This window comes from Spermophilus citellus (genome assembly GCF_964194105.1).
Source record: "Spermophilus citellus genome assembly, chromosome: 3".
NCBI classification, from domain to species: domain Eukaryota; kingdom Metazoa; phylum Chordata; class Mammalia; order Rodentia; family Sciuridae; genus Spermophilus; species Spermophilus citellus.
In genome coordinates this window covers 172,341,453-172,359,593 of record NC_138184.1, presented here as the reverse complement: position 1 = coordinate 172,359,593, position 18,141 = coordinate 172,341,453, and the positions used below count along the sequence as shown (strand labels likewise).

The 18,141-nt window shown below is 36.7% G+C and overlaps 2 protein-coding genes across 2 annotated transcripts in view; one reads left to right on the top strand and one right to left on the bottom strand.

Moving 5' to 3' along the window:
• Positions 1-18,141, top strand: part of FBXL13 (F-box and leucine rich repeat protein 13) — a gene marked incomplete at its 5' end in the record, with an annotated part of 221,317 nt that overhangs the window by 112,453 nt on the left and 90,723 nt on the right. The window contains one exon of the mRNA XM_081283294.1: positions 4,255-4,355. Coding sequence (XP_081139420.1) covers positions 4,255-4,355 — 101 coding nt within the window. The remainder of the gene's footprint in view (positions 1-4,254; positions 4,356-18,141) is intronic.
• LRRC17 (leucine rich repeat containing 17) overlaps positions 1-18,141 on the bottom strand; it is a 40,405-nt gene that overhangs the window by 19,243 nt on the left and 3,021 nt on the right. The window lies entirely within an intron of this gene.

The window sequence follows — 18,141 nt, the reverse complement described above, 5'->3', positions numbered from 1 at the left end:
AGATGATACACTCATCATAGCAGTTTTCATGACTATCAACAGTCATATCAACAGTAGTGCAGAATATAGAAAAGAACATGTATATTCCTGTCCCCAGTCTTTTCCTCTACTCCCAATTTGTCTTCCATGCTATGAGCACACAATTCTCTTCTAAAAGGCAGATCTGACCACTTCACTTACATCTTCCATCAATTGCACCCTCCTGTTATCTATACTGTTGGATAAGTCAGAGTTCTTTAACATTACAATACCTTGGAGACCCTATGTGTTCTTGCTCTGCCTCCGTTTTCAACCTATCTTGCTCCAGTCCCATGTACACATTAAGAGTCAGTGTGACCCCAAGCCTCTGTTTGAGCTTTCCTTGCTAAATGCTCCAAGTTGCTCTTTGCAGTTTCTCATTTGCTAACCCTGTGTTCTTTGCTTGGAATGCCCTTTGCCTTTGTCTTCAAGTGGCACTTTTCTCTTTGACAGGGTTTAAAGTTAATTTTACACATCACCTCCTCTACCAAGATATTACTGGCTCCCAGGGCAGGGTTCACTGCTGATCCTCTGGGTTCCTGAAATCAGTAGTTCTAACCTAGTGTTTCTGCCTACTCCAAGGGGTAGGGGAAGTGCCTTATTCTTAGTGATAGTCATAAGCACACAGCGCTGACTTTGATTTCTAGTAAATATTCAGTGATGTTTAATAAATGCTACTGTATGAGTGGCCTAGTAAGTAATGATCAACATTGGCCAAAACTTGAGATTCCATCTCTGGTCTACATCTATGTATAAATCTTAAGTAACATTATAAGAGTAGGATCAACCTAAAGAGAAGGTATGAGAAGAGGACTTAGAATTGAGCCATGGGGAACCCTGACTTTTAGTGCAGGCAGAATATAATAAGAAGAAATAATAAGAGAAGAAGGTTGAAAATGGAGGTGTATCAAAAAGTGAACAAGAGTGAGGAGTATCAGAAAAAAGAGGCCAAAGTGAGCAGATAAGGAAAGGACTCAGTGTCATCTCCTGGATTTGAGAGTTAGAAAGTGACTGGTGATTTTTACTGTAGCAGCTTCAGTGGAATATTGGAACAGAAATATAATTATAGCAAAGTGGACAGGAGGTGAGAAAGTAAGGCATTTATCATAAACTGTTCTTTCTAGAAAAGTGATTAAGGTGGTAATAGAAGGAAAATAGGGGCAGGAGAATGGAAACAGGTTTATAGAAGCTGGTGGAAATTCTCCTGAAGCAACCAATGGAGCAAGTCTTTGAGGAGACAGGAGGGCAGAGAATGAAGAGCCTGAGTCTCCTCATTGTGCACAACTCAGGATGAGAGCCAAGTCCCTTGGCACAGGTGAAAAGACTTCATGAAGTGGCCTTTTCCTGCCACCCCAGCCTCCTCTTTACAGTTCTTCCTTTCAGATTTCTACTCAAATTTCATTCCTGAATCATCTGAAGTTCCCTGAACATGTCATGCTATTTCATTTAGTCCTTAAATTCATTTTGTATCTGCCTGAAAGAGTACTCTACCACCCCCATCCTAACCTAGCTAATACTTGCTCATCTTTTAAAGTACTCTCTGTTGGGTCTTTCCTTTTACTTAAAAAAAAAAAATCATGGAGGGTTGGGGATATAGCTCAGTTGGTAGAGTGCTTGCCTCACATGCACAAGATCTTGGGTTCAATCTCCAGCACCAAAAAACAAAACAAAACAAAAAACCATTATGGAGATATTAATAAATTTATATTGATAACAGTATTAAATTTACCCCAAATGTACAATTTATTAGTTTTTGGTATATCCAGAATTGTGGAATAGTTACCATAACCAATTTCAGGGCATTTTCCTCACCCCTGAAAGAACCCACACACATTAACAGTCACTCCTAATTTTCTCCCAACCTCCCACCCCATGCAATGCCATTCAGTTTTTGACAGGATAAATTTGTCCCTCTCCTGAGTTGCATTTTTGGTCTCAGTACTTCAGCATTTATACTTTTTACTCTATTCAACTTAGTTTTATATATATCCTCTTTTAGAACTGAGAACTCTTTGAAATTCTCCTTCAGTGTTTTTTCCATGAAATTCGCCTCCCATTTTTACAGCAAAATATTTTTTCAAAGGAAGGAAGTCATTATTTGAATAAATAAAATGTGTACATAAAAATATTAAAACCCCCAGAACTCTTGCACTTCTTACCATGATACACAAATCAAGCATTTATATTAGTTGTTTAGTTTCTATCTATCAGACCACAGAGAATCTCTCTAGATGAAGTTAGCTAAGTATCTTTTTCAGTGGCTTATAATTTAATGTAAAGATACTGCTTCTTCATGTTCAAAAGTGCCCTCAAGAAATGGAGGGATAGACATGACAGACAATGTCAGAGAAAAAAATTCTTTTTTTTCCATACTTTTCCTCCGCCAGCAAAGTGAACGTAGGCACCTTTGTTGGGAGATTTTAAATCTTTGCAGACATTCTCTAGATGTCTGCCTATGGTTATAATGAGATTGTTTGTACAATGAATTTGTTTTCTCTAAGGGTATACATTACACCTACTATGTTAAAGACATCCAGCTAAGTTTTAGAGGGATTTTTTAAAAAATCAATTTTTAATTCTTGCCCTCTGGGAGCTTCAGTTCTGCACATGACTAAAAAAGATCATATTCTTTGAATTTGGCTTTCTAATAGGAAAGTTAGAACACAATGACTTCTGCATTGAATTTATTAACATCAAAGTCTTGTCCAATTTTGGAGTCTATAAAGGGTTGATAATTTTGTCCAGCTACATTTTACTATTGTTTTTTTTTTTCCCTTGGAGACATAGACTGGGAGACAGGCTTACATTTAAGGAGTTGGGTAACATTCATGCACAGAGCTTTGATTTCCAAGCTTGTCTTATGAAATACATTACACTCAGAAGGATTTGAGTATTGTACTTTGTGTACTATTCTGCAATGTATGCACTCACAACATTTTTGCATTTATGTGTTCAAATATTTGGTGACTGAGTTTTGAGCTCTTTTAATGGGAATGGGAGTGATCTGAACTTGCTTGGATGTCCAAGTGCCTCCAGATAGGAAAATGCAGAAAATGGATTACCTCCTCAGCTCAAAGGAAAGTCCGATTCCTCTATGGTACATAAAGCACACACTGTCCTCCTCCTATTTCTCACATTTTCATTCTCTCAGTGGCTGTCCTTCTAAAGGTGATAAGCAAACTTTCTCACCTCTTCTTGTCCCATGTTGTTTTCATTAAAAAATTTTTTTTGATATTTTATTTTTTAGTTGTAGTTGGACATAATACCTTTATTTTATTTATTTATTTTTATGTGATGCTGAGGATAGAACCCTGGGCCTCACATGTGCTAGGCAAGCGCTCCACTGCTGAGCCACAACCCCAGCTCTCTTGTTTGCATTTTAACCAATGTCTTTCAACAAGTGCATAAACACTTTGATTTTTGATTGGTTCACTGAACATTTTGTGTATATTCAAGTATAGTGCCACACATTATGGTTGTTTACCATTCATCTAATTTTATAAATTTCAGTTTAGGGCTTGAAATCTCTGTTTTTTCCTGTCTCTTTCATGTTACAGTCACACCATTCACTTACCATTTCAATCTTCTGGGGGAAGATTGCTTGAAACTTCGAGATTCTCCCCAACCTTCTCTGGCACTCAATTTCATGCCAACCTTGTGCAGAGTCTGTATTTTCCTTCAGGTTATCTCAAACTTACTATAAATTTGGTGAAACTCAGTCCAGCCATTTTAATATGTTCAGTATTACAACCACAGAAACTTTACTACACACACACACACACACACACACACACAAAATATGTATGTAAATATGGACTAATTTTTAATGAAGCCCAGCTGAGAGTGTTTACTATTATCATCTTTCAGAATAATTTTATTAAATTATTAAATGGGTCAGTTTTTAATCACTTTTTTTGCATGTGAAAAGTCAAGAGCGTTTGACATTTGTGTTCAAATTTCTTGTCACAGAATAGAACTTGCAAGGCTTAACCTTTTAATGAAGTATCTTTGTGATGTACTGGAACTTTCTCAAGAAAAGGAAAAGAAGGGAGTAATGAAGCTTCAAGCAAAACCATTAGTTTCTATTTAATTTAATTTAAACTGATACCAATGAATATGAAGACACTAAGTCTTGCAAGTATTTTTCCTGGGGCAGGAAGAGAAGTGATAGATAAGGGAGAAATTGCCAAGCCTGTTAGGGTTTTCATAAGATTCTTCCCTTTGTTTTTTATGCAGGATGAAGCAATGAGACACATTTCCGAAGGCTGTCATGGGGTCCTGTATCTTAATCTATCTAACACAAGTATCACTAATAAGACGATGAGACTCCTGCCAAAGTAATGTCTGTGTTGTTTGTATTATCCTCCCCCGGGCCCAGATTGTTTTGGCATTCCCCAAAGGCAGTGCTCCCTTTACCAACACCTCACTGCAGTGGCACTGCTGTTCTGCTAAGGGACTTCTGCTTTCAAGTCCCCAAGCTGGTGACAGCAATCTTCTCACTTGGCAGATGCAGTTTGATCAGGGGTATTCTGTTCTGGCCAGTGTTTTTGTCCCTTTTTATAGCAATGTGTCCAATAGCTTGAATTTGACCTCACCTATCTCTTTTTGGTCACCCTTTCTGAACAATGAACATTGGCCCCCAATTCCAGTCTGGTATTGGGAACTCTCAATAATACAACCTAACATCCTGCCTCCCTAGACTTTGAGCACCCCCGTCCCAGGTTCCCTGTTGCTCTGGCTACCTCTTCAAACCTCCACCATTGCCAGGGAATCTGAAAGTTGATTTTTGCTGTGAACTATTGACATCCCTGGCATGAAATGTCGCTTCTCCTCAGCCAGCATTTCTTTGGATGAGAAGAGACAGAATAACATAAGAGTTGACAGAGTATTCAAACTTACTACAAACTAATGTCACTCATTATTCTTTATTTGTATTATGAAAAGAAAAAATAGGAAGAGTATACAGTCCCTGGGAGACATTCAAATTTGACTTTGAGAAACATTTCTTAAACTACTGTGAAAGAATAAACTATTTTAGAGCATATAACGTTTTGAGATCCTTTGAAAAACAGCAATGAGACATTTGGAAAAGCTTAGAGAAAATTCTGGGTGGTAATTTTTTTTTTTTTTTATCTTCTGACTGTAACCATTTTCCACAAATAAGCAAACCCCTGAAAAAGTGCCACCATATTTTCCATTTATCCTGTTAATTGAATTACCATGTTTTATTTAGTCAAGTCTATGGAAACTTCCTTTTGAATTTTCTTCTAGTACTTTAAACATAGTCTTCCCTTTTCTAGGCATTTCACATACATTTACTTGTTTTTTTTTTTACTCAAATATGTAATGAATCTAGAACTTATATTATTAATAGATGAATGAAGCAGATGTTTTGAATCAGGGGTCAACATATATGTTCATATGGCTCAAGGCCTGCTTTTGAATGGTCCATAAGCCAAGAATAGTTTTACACTTTTAAGTACTAAATAGCTAATCAGTAATCCAGCCTCATTCATTGACTATGAAGTGGTATCTGGTTCTTCCTTGTATACCTAAAACTCTTTTGCAGGCAATAAATTTTTAAAACTCATCCTTTTCTAATATTTAATCTCATATTACATTATGGCCTTGAAGTTGTTTATGTCCATTGTGTCTCTGATGAAAATCCTTTGGAGTGGTATGCAGTCATACAGTCCTTTCCATCTCCATGTTTAGTGACTTCTTGTTGATAGCTTGCAATTATTAGTTAATTGGGAGTAATCCACACCATGGAAAATGGCAAATATTACAAATCAGTTCTTGCTTTATTGTTTCGCCATTGCTTATATTTGAGAAAGGGACAGAAAACAACAATTAATAAAAGCAGATTAAATTTAACAGTGTGTCAGGTCTGTAGTAACAATATTGTAAATAACAAAAAATGGAGGAAATACTTATTTCAGTACTTTAAAATTATTAACTGATTCAGCAAAGGCACTACTTATGTCATTGATGGATGAGTGAAGTATGGACAGACATCTTTGTCTAATCCTTAACGTAAATAAATGTACTATAATCCATATGGAGCTAAGTTCATTTCTTGATTGCAACTATTGGTGGGTTGGCTCCATTTGTAAGAGTTTGGTAAAAGTCAGTGAAAGAATCAGTAGTATGTGTGAGAATCAATTAGCTATATGGAATCGTGTTTTATTATTATTTGTAAATTGTGTTATTCAACCCTTATAAGTAAGATATAAAATTTTATAATAAACTTAAATATATTTATATACATTTATTTTGGGAGAGCCAGCTGTTTTGTTTACCAAATAAAATAAATTAAACAGATAATTAAATATAAACCAGAAACTGATTTATATTTTTATAATATTTAGTTTTCCTATCAGGAACATAGTTTATTATTATTTTTTCAAAATTCTTAAGTCTCTCAATACAATTTTATTTGTTTACATAGGTTTTATTTTGCGTGAAAATTATTCTTAAGAGTCTTTTAAATTGTTATTGAGAATGGTAGCCTTTCTGATTATATTTTCCAAATGGTCACTTTTGAACTTCAATATGAGATGTGGGTATTTTTTTAAACTTTTTATTTAATTGATTTCTTTCCTTTTAAAAGAAAATGATCAGGGATATAAAATTATTTCTATATAAATATACAAAATTATATAAAAATAAAGATAAATATATAAAATTATTTATAAATAAGATTTTGGGCAAAGCCCACAAGATTTGGTAAATATTATTTTCATTTTCTAAACAAACTAGTCTATATTTGCTTTCCTCTTTGACCCAAAAATTATTTAGAAGAGAATTTTTGGTCTAAGTGGTTGACATTTCTTTGATTAAGGTTCTGTTTTTAATTATGCACTGTAGTCAAGAAATATGGACTGAATTATTTCTACTTTTTGGAATTTATTGAGATTTCTTGGTGGACTAGTTATAATCAATTTCAACAAATCATCTATGAATGTTTAAGATAGTTTCTTTTTGAGAACAAAATTCTGTATATATGTGTGCATGACATATACCTTCTTGATATGTCATGGTAGAATAGTGATATATTAGTGGCTTATTACAATCAAATTTCTAAATTTATTTTGATGTTATTTTATTTATTAAGGTTCATAAGTATCACATTTCAATATAGATTATAGCTTTTATTCACATGAAGTGATATTTTTTTCCTGGTTGTTTCTTTGTCATGAATTCTTTTAAATCTACTATTAAATAGTCACCTTTGTTTCCTTTCACTTGTCCTTTTTGTGGAAAAACTGTATATATTCCCATTTTTTAACTTTTGTGTTATTGGGTTATAGATTTGTTTCTTATATGCAGCACATAGTTAACATTGCATTTAAAAAATTTTTCCTCTTTGCCTTTTAAAGAAGACAGTTTAAAAGATTAATATTCTTGTAAAAATTTAGTGTGAGGTCTTTCTTTTACTATCTTTTTTTTTTTATTTTTCTATTACTGCACTGTACTCAGTGTTTCTATATCTACTTTTAAAACAAAGGTGTTTAAAAGGTATTGTACATTCTGTTAATCATGACTTTTGCTAATCACTTAACTTTTAATATTGATTTTTAGTGTTTTACATTTAATATTATAATCATAATTACAATTACTATGTAATCCCAACTAGTTAGGCCATTTATTAGAACTGTTCTTCTCCCACAGATTCCTTATTCTTTAGTTCTTATTTTTTATTCATCCTATGATGACCAGAGATATAATTTTAAAAACTCTTTACTTAGGAAAGATGCATGATTGTTAGAATTTCGGCCATTGATCTCTGAAAAATGACTATTATCTTAGAAGATGAACAACAACTTCTCCTGGTATATGATTATTCAATCATATCCCTTATTTTATCTTTAAAACTCTTGGGTGTTGCTCTATAAACTTTGATGTTTCAGATGAAAGAGAAGTCTAAAAGCCAGCATGATTTTTTTTTGTTGTTGTTGTTGTTAGAGAAGGCAAGCAGAGGACCAGAATTAAGGGCCCTCCTTTGTAACTTATTTTTTTTTTTACCAAGATGTTTCCAAGAGTTTCTTTTTCTGTGAGAAATTAAAGACGTTTTCCAAGCTTAATTGTGTTCTTTTAATTAATTTTTCCTGGAACATGGTAAACTTTTTGAACATTAAAACTTGAACTTTTTTTCTCAGTCCAACAAGACATTTCTCTTTTTAATGCTTCTATTCATTTGTTCAAGGTTCATCTTAAGAATCCCCTTTTATTTTTATGTTTATTCCTGTTCTTTGAAGCTGCCATATTTTTTTCTCACAATTTTTGTCTATATATGTAGTTCATTGCATACTGCTTTTTCTATACCAGTAATTCTTAAAGTGCATTCCAAAGACAGCAATGTTCAGGCAAATATTTAAAACCTGGCTGGGGTGGTGGGTGGAAGGTTGTACTGATTTCTGTGGCATAAATAGTCCCACTGTGGCCAATTTTAAGCCATAATAAGATGTCATTTAATGTGAACTTAGGAGATGTTAAAGTTCAACTGGAGCTGGCACAAGCCAGCTCCAATAACATCACTGTGGGAGGCCCCCCATGAGGATCCCCAAGACCCTTACAGAAGTTCTTTAAGGTCCTCTAATCCTTTGATTTAGAATTTCATTCAGGACTTTTCTTTAGACATTCCATACTAAAGTATATAAATATAATTATGTATATGTATATATGAATCTCTGTTTCTCTACCTGAATATATATGTTAATATGTATAGGAATTATTTCTACTTTTTTTTAGATTTTATTCAGATTTCTACATAAAATAGTTTAGTAACAGTACATACATAATAGTATAGAGAGAGAGAGAAGGAGGAAGAGAGAGAGAGATACAGACAGAAAGAATATTTAAAAATCCACATATAAAAAACTGAATTTAGAAAGTAGATGATTAGAGAGTGGTTTATATCACATTACAAATTAAGTTCTTTTCAACTTAAAAATATTTCTCCAATCATACATTTAGATAACTTTTTTCTCTTAGGGAAATTTAATATAATATTCTAGCTATGCATAACTCCTTAGGGATGTTTGTTTTACAAATAAAACTATACTTTATTGGGCAATAGATAGAAAATAAGAATTTTATTTAACTTCTAGTGCTAGGAGCCACAAGCAAATATACAATGTATGGCACCTTTGGTTGTAAAGTGACGCCAGCTAGCCACTGAGATGATTATGTTAAGATTTACATTCATATGCAAATTGGACTCCCGCTGTTCACCTTGGCCTGCTACCGGACTCATGTTACGGACTCATGTTACCAGACTCTTGGAGAGTTCCCATTGGTTGGGGAAGGATAGTAGGAGGAAATTCCGGGGGAGGTCCGGGGGACCCCGGGGTTCCGGTCGGCGCGCGGTTCCGGTCGGACACCCTCGTGGGAGGACCGGTTTTTGACTTGCTGGCGCTGAGAGTGTTAGCGGCTTTTTCAAAATAAAGTTTTGTTCCTGCTTGATTGGCTCGTGATTCTGTGCCCAGCCAAGACTGCGGCATTTGGTGGCCCGTACGGGGAACGCCTGAAGCTTAGAGGTGAGTAAATTGCTCGCCCCTGAGGGAAGGCGACAGGATGGATGACCTTCTCAAAAAACAATGTGTTCTTGTTTTGATTTATTTTGTTTTTATTTCGAGCTCCCTAGCCCTAGAATTTTCTCAGGCGAACTGGGAAAAATGGTTGGCTCAAGGTTTGAAGTTATTCGGCCCTGAGAAAGAGAAAATTGATACAACCATTGTCTGCTCCGTTTTTGTTTCATTCTGCTTCGGCTTTGTTTTATCCTACCTTATTGGGTTAGGTTATAGTAGATTAGAATCCAATAAAAAACAAACCGAAAAACTGTTAAGTAAATTGTTAGAGGTCCAGACTATGGTAGAAAAAACGCTAGGTCAAGCAAAAGAGAAGGTCTCTCAAGCTAGTCAGACAGAGGAAAATTTAAAAAAAGCAAGCTTAGAGGACAAGCAGCCATCAGGTGGAGAATTACAACAGGAGGTTGCTACCAACTCCGTTCTATCACCAGAGGGCGTAACTCAGCCAACAGCTCCATCTACCGCTGAGCGGCCCTCAATTCCCGTAGTTGATGGACGGAATTCTGAGGCAGGACCCCAAAGATTAGCATGCCCTGTACTTGAGCAGGCAGGAGGGCAACGAATTCACCGTGCTTTAGATTTCAAAACAATAAAGCAATTAAAGGAGGCTGTAACGACCTATGGGCCGCAAGCTCCCTTCACAATAAGCATGGTCGAATCTGTTACCAACTTGGACATGACACCAGCAGATTGGGCTAACATGTGTCGATCTGTGCTAAACGGAGGACAATATTTGTTATGGAAGGTTGCCAATGAGGAATTTTGCATGGAGACAGCTAGGCGAAATGCAGAAGCTGGTTATCCTCAAAGAAATATAGAAATGCTTTTGGGGAAGGGACCTTATGAGGGTCAAAGACAACAAATTGAATATGACCCTGGTGTGTACGCACAAATTGCTGTAGATGCAGTTAGGGCATGGAAAACTTTACAGGGGCATGGAGACTTACAAGGTCAATTATCTAAGGTAATACAAGGAACTAATGAACCTTATGCTGAATTTGTAGATAGACTTATTCAGTCAGCCTCTAGGATATTTGGAAATACAGAACAGGTAATGCCATTTATAAAACAACTGGCTTATGACCAAGCAAATCGTTGCTGCAGAGAGGTCATTAGACCATGGAGACATGAGGATTTAAACACATATATTAAATTATGTAGAGACATTAATGAACAGGGGCAAGTCTTAGCAGCAGTACAACAGGCTTTAGATGCCAGGCCAAGAACATGCTATAATTGTAATCAAACAGGACATTTTAAAAGGAGTTGCCCCATAAGAGGAGGGTTTAACAAAGCTGGATATCAAAGGAATAGAATACCAGGTATTTGCCCACGATGCCGTAGAGGGAGACATTGGGCTAATGAATGCCGTTCTCAAACCACCATAGAGGGTATTCCGTTATCAAAAAACGGACAAGGACCAAGTGTTTACCCACGATATCGTGGAGAAAGGTATCAAGCTCCATTGCCAAAAAACGGACTAGAGGGCCCAATGCCCCGGGGCCCCAAACCACAAATATATGGGGCAATGGAGGAACCCAACAGCCCCATCAAGGTAGTGCCCAGGACGCATTATCCATTAAATCCCTCATCAGACAAACTAGAGGGAGCGCAGGGCTGGACATCTGCGCCTCTGCCAGAGCAGTACTAACCCCAGAGATGGGAATTCAAATCATTCCCACAGGAGTAAAAGGACCTCTTCCCCAGGGAACAGTAGGCTTATTATTGGGACGCAGTTCTTCTACACTAAAAGGACTTATGATAAGTCCTGGGGTAATTGATCCCGATTATGAAGGTGAAATAAAAATTATAGCTAGTTCTCCAAGAGGTATATCAGTAATTTCACCAGGAGATAGAATAGCACAGTTATTAATAATACCCAGCCTGCATGATAAATTTTCCAGTTGTAATGTAGAAAGAGGTTCCAAGGGATTAGGCTCCACAGGTGTAGATTGGGCTATGCTGTCTTTGAATTTAGATTCTCGCCCAATGCTAAAATTAAATATTCAAGGACATGACTTTAATGGGCTGCTGGACACAGGAGCTGACCTTAGTGTCATCTCTCGTCAAGAATGGCCAAAATATTGGCCATTACAACAAGCCACTCAAACGCTTCGAGGCCTAGGAGTGGCAACAAATCCCCATAGAAGTGCTATGGTATTAGATTGGAGGGATCCTGAAGGATGTGAAGGAACTATACAGCCCTATGTATTGGATCATCTTCCTGTAAATTTATGGGGACGAGATGTCCTAGATCAATTAGGATTGACATTAACAAATAACATCAATCCTAACGCGCCCACTACTAGGGCTAAACAAGGCTTTAGGAAAGAAAAAAGATTAAGAGAACAAGAACAAGGTATGACAGCACCTATTCAAATAGATCAAGAAATAAATAGACATGAATTGGGTTTTCAGAAAGGGCCACTGAGACAATCAAAATTACTTGGAAATCAGAAAGACCAGTGTGGGTTCCTCAGTGGCCCTTGACTAAAGAAAAGATACAAGTAGCCCATGACTTGGTCAGACAACAGTTAGCGGAAGGACATATACAACCTTCCGTATCCCCCTATAATACTCCCATTTTTGTCATTAAAAAGAAATCTGGTAAATGGAGATTATTACAAGATTTAAGAGCCATTAATAATGAGATGGTTATTATGGGACCTGCTCAATCAGGGATTCCTCAATTGTCTGCTTTACCAAAAACCTGGCATGTTTTAGTTATAGATATTAAAGATTGTTTCTTTTCAATTCCAATTCATCCCGAGGATAGTCCACATTTTGCATTTACTATCCCTGCACTGAATCATGAAGGTCCTGATCAGAGATATGAATGGAAAGTACTCCCTCAAGGGATGGCTAACAGCCCAACTATGTGTCAAATTTATGTTAATAAAGCAATCCAGCCACTTAGAAACCAAAATCCTGAACTACAAATATTTCACTATATGGATGATGTGTTATTGGCACATAAAGATAAAAACACATTACTAGAATGTTATGCCACACTTACAAACTTATTGAAAAACTATAATCTAGAGATAGCAATAGATAAAGTACAATTAAATCTTCCAATTAATTATTTAGGAGTTCTATTATCCTCAACCATGGTCCGTCCACCAAAAATTCAAATACGAGTAGATCAACTCAAATCACTTAATGACTTTCAAAAGTTATTGGGAGACATAAATTGGATAAGGCCTTATCTAGGCATACCAACAGGAGAGTTAGGACCTTTATTTGATATTCTAAAAGGTCCATCAGATCCAAATTCACCCCGCATGTTAACGCCTGAAGCAAGAAAAGTATTAAAAATCATTGAAACATATATGGAAAATATGCATTTGGATAGAATTGATATAAGTTTGCCTTTATTATTTATTGTACTACCAACAAAAAATATTCCTACAGGAGTATTTTGGCAAGAAGGTCCATTATTGTGGATACATTTATCTTATTCCCCTAACACTATTCTTACTAGATATCCTGAGGCTGTAGGACAATTAATACTCAAAGGAATAAAAGCAGCTAAGGGAGTGTTTGGGATTTCTCCCAATAAAATTATTACTCCATATACTATGGATCAAATTGATGAGTTAGCTAATGAGTTAAATACTTGGGCAATAATCCTGTGTAAAACTAGTGTTTCATTTGATAATCACTTACCATCTAATCCTTTGTTGTCTTTTTGGTCTAAGCATCCTGTAGTTTTTCCAAAAATGACAAGAAAAACCCCTATCATAAATGCTCCAAATATATTCACTGATGGGTCAAACAATGGTACAGCAGCAGTAGTTACTCCTGATCAAACTTTTACATTTTTAGTACCCAAACAATCAGCTCAAAAGGTAGAGCTTAATGCAGTATTACAAGCTTTTATGATGTTTAAAGATTCTGTATTTAATTTATTTTCTGATAGTCAGTATGTAGTTAATGCTATTAATTCCCTTGAAGATGCTGGTAGGATTTCCCCTTCCTCTACTGTTTTCTCTTTGTTTTCCGATATACAAAGTCTAATCTGGGACCGAAAAGATCCATTCTTCATAGGTCATATCAGGGCACATACAGGATTGCCTGGAGCCCTTAGTATGGGCAATGAACTAGCAGATAAATCTACACATGACATACATATTTTCTCCACAATAGAAGAAGCTATAAATTTTCATAAAAGGTTCCATGTCAATGCTAATACTTTACAAAAGCGTTTTAAAATAACTAAAGAACAGGCCAGACATATAATAAAACAATGTCAAAATTGTGTGACATTTTTACCACAAGTTAATCTTGGAGTCAATCCTAGAGGACTAATACCTAACCATATTTGGCAGATGGACGTCACACACTTGCCAGAATTTGGAAAATTAAAATATTTACATGTTACAGTTGATACCTCTTCCGGATTTTTGATGGGCTCCCTTCATGCCGGAGAAAAAACTAAAGATGTTATAGCTCATTGCTTACAAAATTTTGCCACTGTGGGCGTTCCAAAACAGTTAAAAACGGACAACGGTCCTGGTTATACTTCCTCCTCTTTTAAACAATTTTGCTCATCATTTGGTATTACTCACATAACAGGAATTCCATACAATCCACAAGGACAAGGCATAGTTGAAAGAGCTCATCAAACTATTAAAATGTACTTATTAAAACAAAAGGAGGGAATTGGAAAGGGGTATATATCCCCCAAAGATAAACTTAAAATAACCCTTTTTACTCTAAACTTTTTAAATTTAGATTCATCGGGACTTAGTGCTGCGGAAAGACATTTGTACCCCAAAAATGTACATAAGCCTAAGGTACTTTGGAAAGATATTCTAACAGGACAATGGAAAGGCCCGGATCCAGTGATAGTCTGGAATCGGGGCGCTGTCTGTGTTTTCCCACAGGATGAACAGCAACCAATTTGGATTCCAGAGAGATTAACTAAAACAATTTCTACAGAAAAAGAAGATGATTTGACTCAAATCCATAACAGCTGACATCCAGAGCTCTAGCTTGGCTATTCTTACATCGGCGACAGTGATTAACCAAGGTGTTTTTTTTTTTTTTTCAGTATCTATTTTATTATTGCATTTTTCCACATCATAAAGTTCTATTTTATTTTTGAGCTCATACAAACCTAGGTTAATGTTTTTCTGATCAGTTTTATTTTTTGACTGTGTTTTATTTTTTTTTTATTTATTTATTTATTTATTTATTTTTTGACTGTGGAGTTTTTAAACATTGCAATGGAGATTTCACCTAAGTATAGTTACAAGGCCTTTATTTACTATTGTCTTATGTGTTGTATGTTGTGTGCACACTTCTGTTTTGTGTTGTATGTCTGTATGTGTGTATGTCCATATTTCTTATATGAGGAGCGCTCATGAAAAAATGGATCCGAATTTTTTCTTTATTCACGTGATTTATATGGTTTAATTTAAATTAGGTGAACAGCTGTTTATGATTGTTGTTAAAGATGGTTAACAGATCTGTTTGTTTACTTTCACCATTCCTTTTCATTATATTTAATAACTCTGTTCAGGATAATGTCTCTTTAGCATCATTGCCAGAATTTCCATCTCCATCCCAATTCCGGTGAAGACTGAGATAAAACCAAACTACAGCTTCTATGATAGCTATCACAGTAAACTGTATAAACTGATGCATCAATGAATATAACTCAACAAGTAATGCTCAATCAAGGACTTGATTTACTTTGGGAGGAAATGGACATATTGATAGACTCCTCCAATTTGAACTGCTTGCAGAACTTGCCTGGACTATATATCAGTTGTATACATTGTAAAATATCATCTGGTGCACCGAATTGTGGTACTGCTGGCATATCTTTGCTGATGGTGTCACCAGTGATGCAATTTCCTTGCCAGCTCACCCCATGTTTATTGTGGTAATACTGGCATATCTTTGCTGATGGTGTCACCAGTGACGCAATTTTTCCAAGGAGCCATCAATTGGCTTGGTGTCGTGGCATTTCTGTATCCTCCTCCCTTCTACTAGTGATGGTCTAAAATTTGGGGGCCAACAGAGGTGAGGCAAAGAACCTCACCCCCCCACTGGCACCAAGGCAAAATTTGGGGGCCAACAGAGGTGAGGCAAAGAACCTCACCCCCCCACTGGCACCAAGGCAAAATTTGGGGGCCAACAGAGGTGAGGCAAGAACCTCACCCCCCCACTGGTGCATAGGCCTATCCACGAGCATGGCTGAATGCTGGACCGGTAGTCAGCGACGGGTTGCTCTGATTACAGTGGATTCAACCTAAGACAGGAAGCTGACGCCTAAAGGTCAGTTCTCCCATGACGGGTAAGAACCATATGTTAAATTGGACAACCTACCAGGCACGGTCCCTAGCCACATTGCTTGTTGCTTAATTAAACAGAAGGGGGCAGATGCTAGGAGCCACAAGCAAATATACAATGTATGGCACCTTTGGTTGTAAAGTGACGCCAGCTAGCCACTGAGATGATTATGTTAAGATTTACATTCATATGCAAATTGGACTCCCGCTGTTCACCTTGGCCTGCTACCGGACTCATGTTACGGACTCATGTTACCAGACTCTTGGAGAGTTCCCATTGGTTGGGGAAGGATAGTAGGAGGAAATTCCGGGGGAGGTCCGGGGGACCCCGGGGTTCCGGTCGGCGCGCGGTTCCGGTCGGACACCCTCGTGGGAGGACCGGTTTTTGACTTGCTGGCGCTGAGAGTGTTAGCGGCTTTTTCAAAATAAAGTTTTGTTCCTGCTTGATTGGCTCGTGATTCTGTGCCCAGCCAAGACTGCGGCATTCTAGTTCTTGCCATTAAAAGAATGTTATGCAGAATAAATGCTTCTTAATACTGATTTTTTTTTTTTTGGTCATATGGAAAAGATATACACTGACTTATCTCTGAAAAAAATATATTTTGTAATGATTTTCTATTTTTTGCTGTTTTCCATTGTTTCAAATGTGCTTGGATATGCAAAAGTGTTCTTTAAACTATAAATAACCAGAGAAATGGTGGTTGTTGCTGCTGTCATTCTATTTTCATGCCTTTAGTACTTCTTTCCAAAGAAATCATTTGCCAGAGGAAAAATATAATTTGTTTGGCCTTTTTGGCCACACTGATTTGTCATCTTTTATTTGAATTTTTTTCCTCACTTCTTTGGAGACTTGCTTAATTTTCTAAAGTTGAAACTGAGGGCTGCCCACAGTCCATGCCCATTTCAGGAAATTTTCCCCCTCTATTATTTCCTGAATCCAACCCTTTGCAGTCATTCCTGTTGTCACAACCTAGGTGGCACTCTCAGCTCCTTATTTGGCACAGCATCCTGCTGGTCCCACCTCCTGTTTTTCTTCCCTACAATCTGCCCTACTTTGTGCCCCAAGAAGGATCATACTAGAACACTCTTCTTATTGTGTCTACAACCTTCCTTAACTATCTCTTAACATTATCCAGTCAAACGAACCTGCCTAAGTTTTCCAAGAGAAGCCCTTAACTCTGGTCCTCTGCTTGCCTTCTCTATAGCTGGAAAACCTTTCTGCTTCTCTTTGCTAATCCTTAGCCTCAAGTCATGCCATCTGCCCGAAGTGCAGTGTTTTCTCCTCTCCCTACATTCTAATAGCCACATTCATTCACTTATTCATCACATATTAACTAACTACTATGTACATATGGTTGGTAGTACAGTCATTATGATCTATGTTCTCTGCACTCCCCATTCACCTTTTTTTTTTTCTTTCACTGAGTCTGCCATGCTGACCTCTAACTCCTGGGCTCAGGTAATCCTCCCACTTCAGCCTCCCAAGTAACTGGGACTATTGGCATGGACCACCATGGTTGGCTTGATCTTTGTCCCTTAATATGCTGTAGTGGAGTGATGTCTAATTATTTTTCATATAGATGAATTGATCCTTCCTTTGGCTTGAAACTTATTGTCAGGGGTTATCATTTTTACATACCATTTCTTATTGTCAGGTATTATATAGAGTACCCATGAAAGTGGGGCAGACAGAGTAAGCCCTTGTCCTGTCTGAACAACCTCAAGTTCACCCTGTAAGAAAGAGTCCGTATCACTCTACTTAGATTTTCTGCAAAATTCTATTTCTTCAACCTGCCTCTGTGAAACTAAAGAGCCCAACACTCCACTCTAAAGAATCCACATGCAAATTATCTCTTTTACAAACTTGGTCTTGTCTTAGTGGTTTTTAAGAGAACTTTTCATTAAAATACATAATTTTACATTCATCAGGTATTAAAGGTTTAAAGACAAAACACTTCAATTTTTCATAGGAAACAAAGCCAGAAGAAAGGAGGAAAAAATAATCTCTGTAGTTTCTACAAGAATTGTAGTTTATTACATATAGTAGTAGCAGAAAAAGAAAGAAACCACAAAGAGAAAACCCATCCCCCAATATGAAAAACTTAAGTTATTGAATAATTAGGAAAAGATTTTAAAAGATTGGAAACACTATGCCTCAAAACGGAGTTAGAGTTGTCAGTCTCTGTGCTGGGAAAAATGTTGAACCAGACCTTACTCATGTAGGAGAC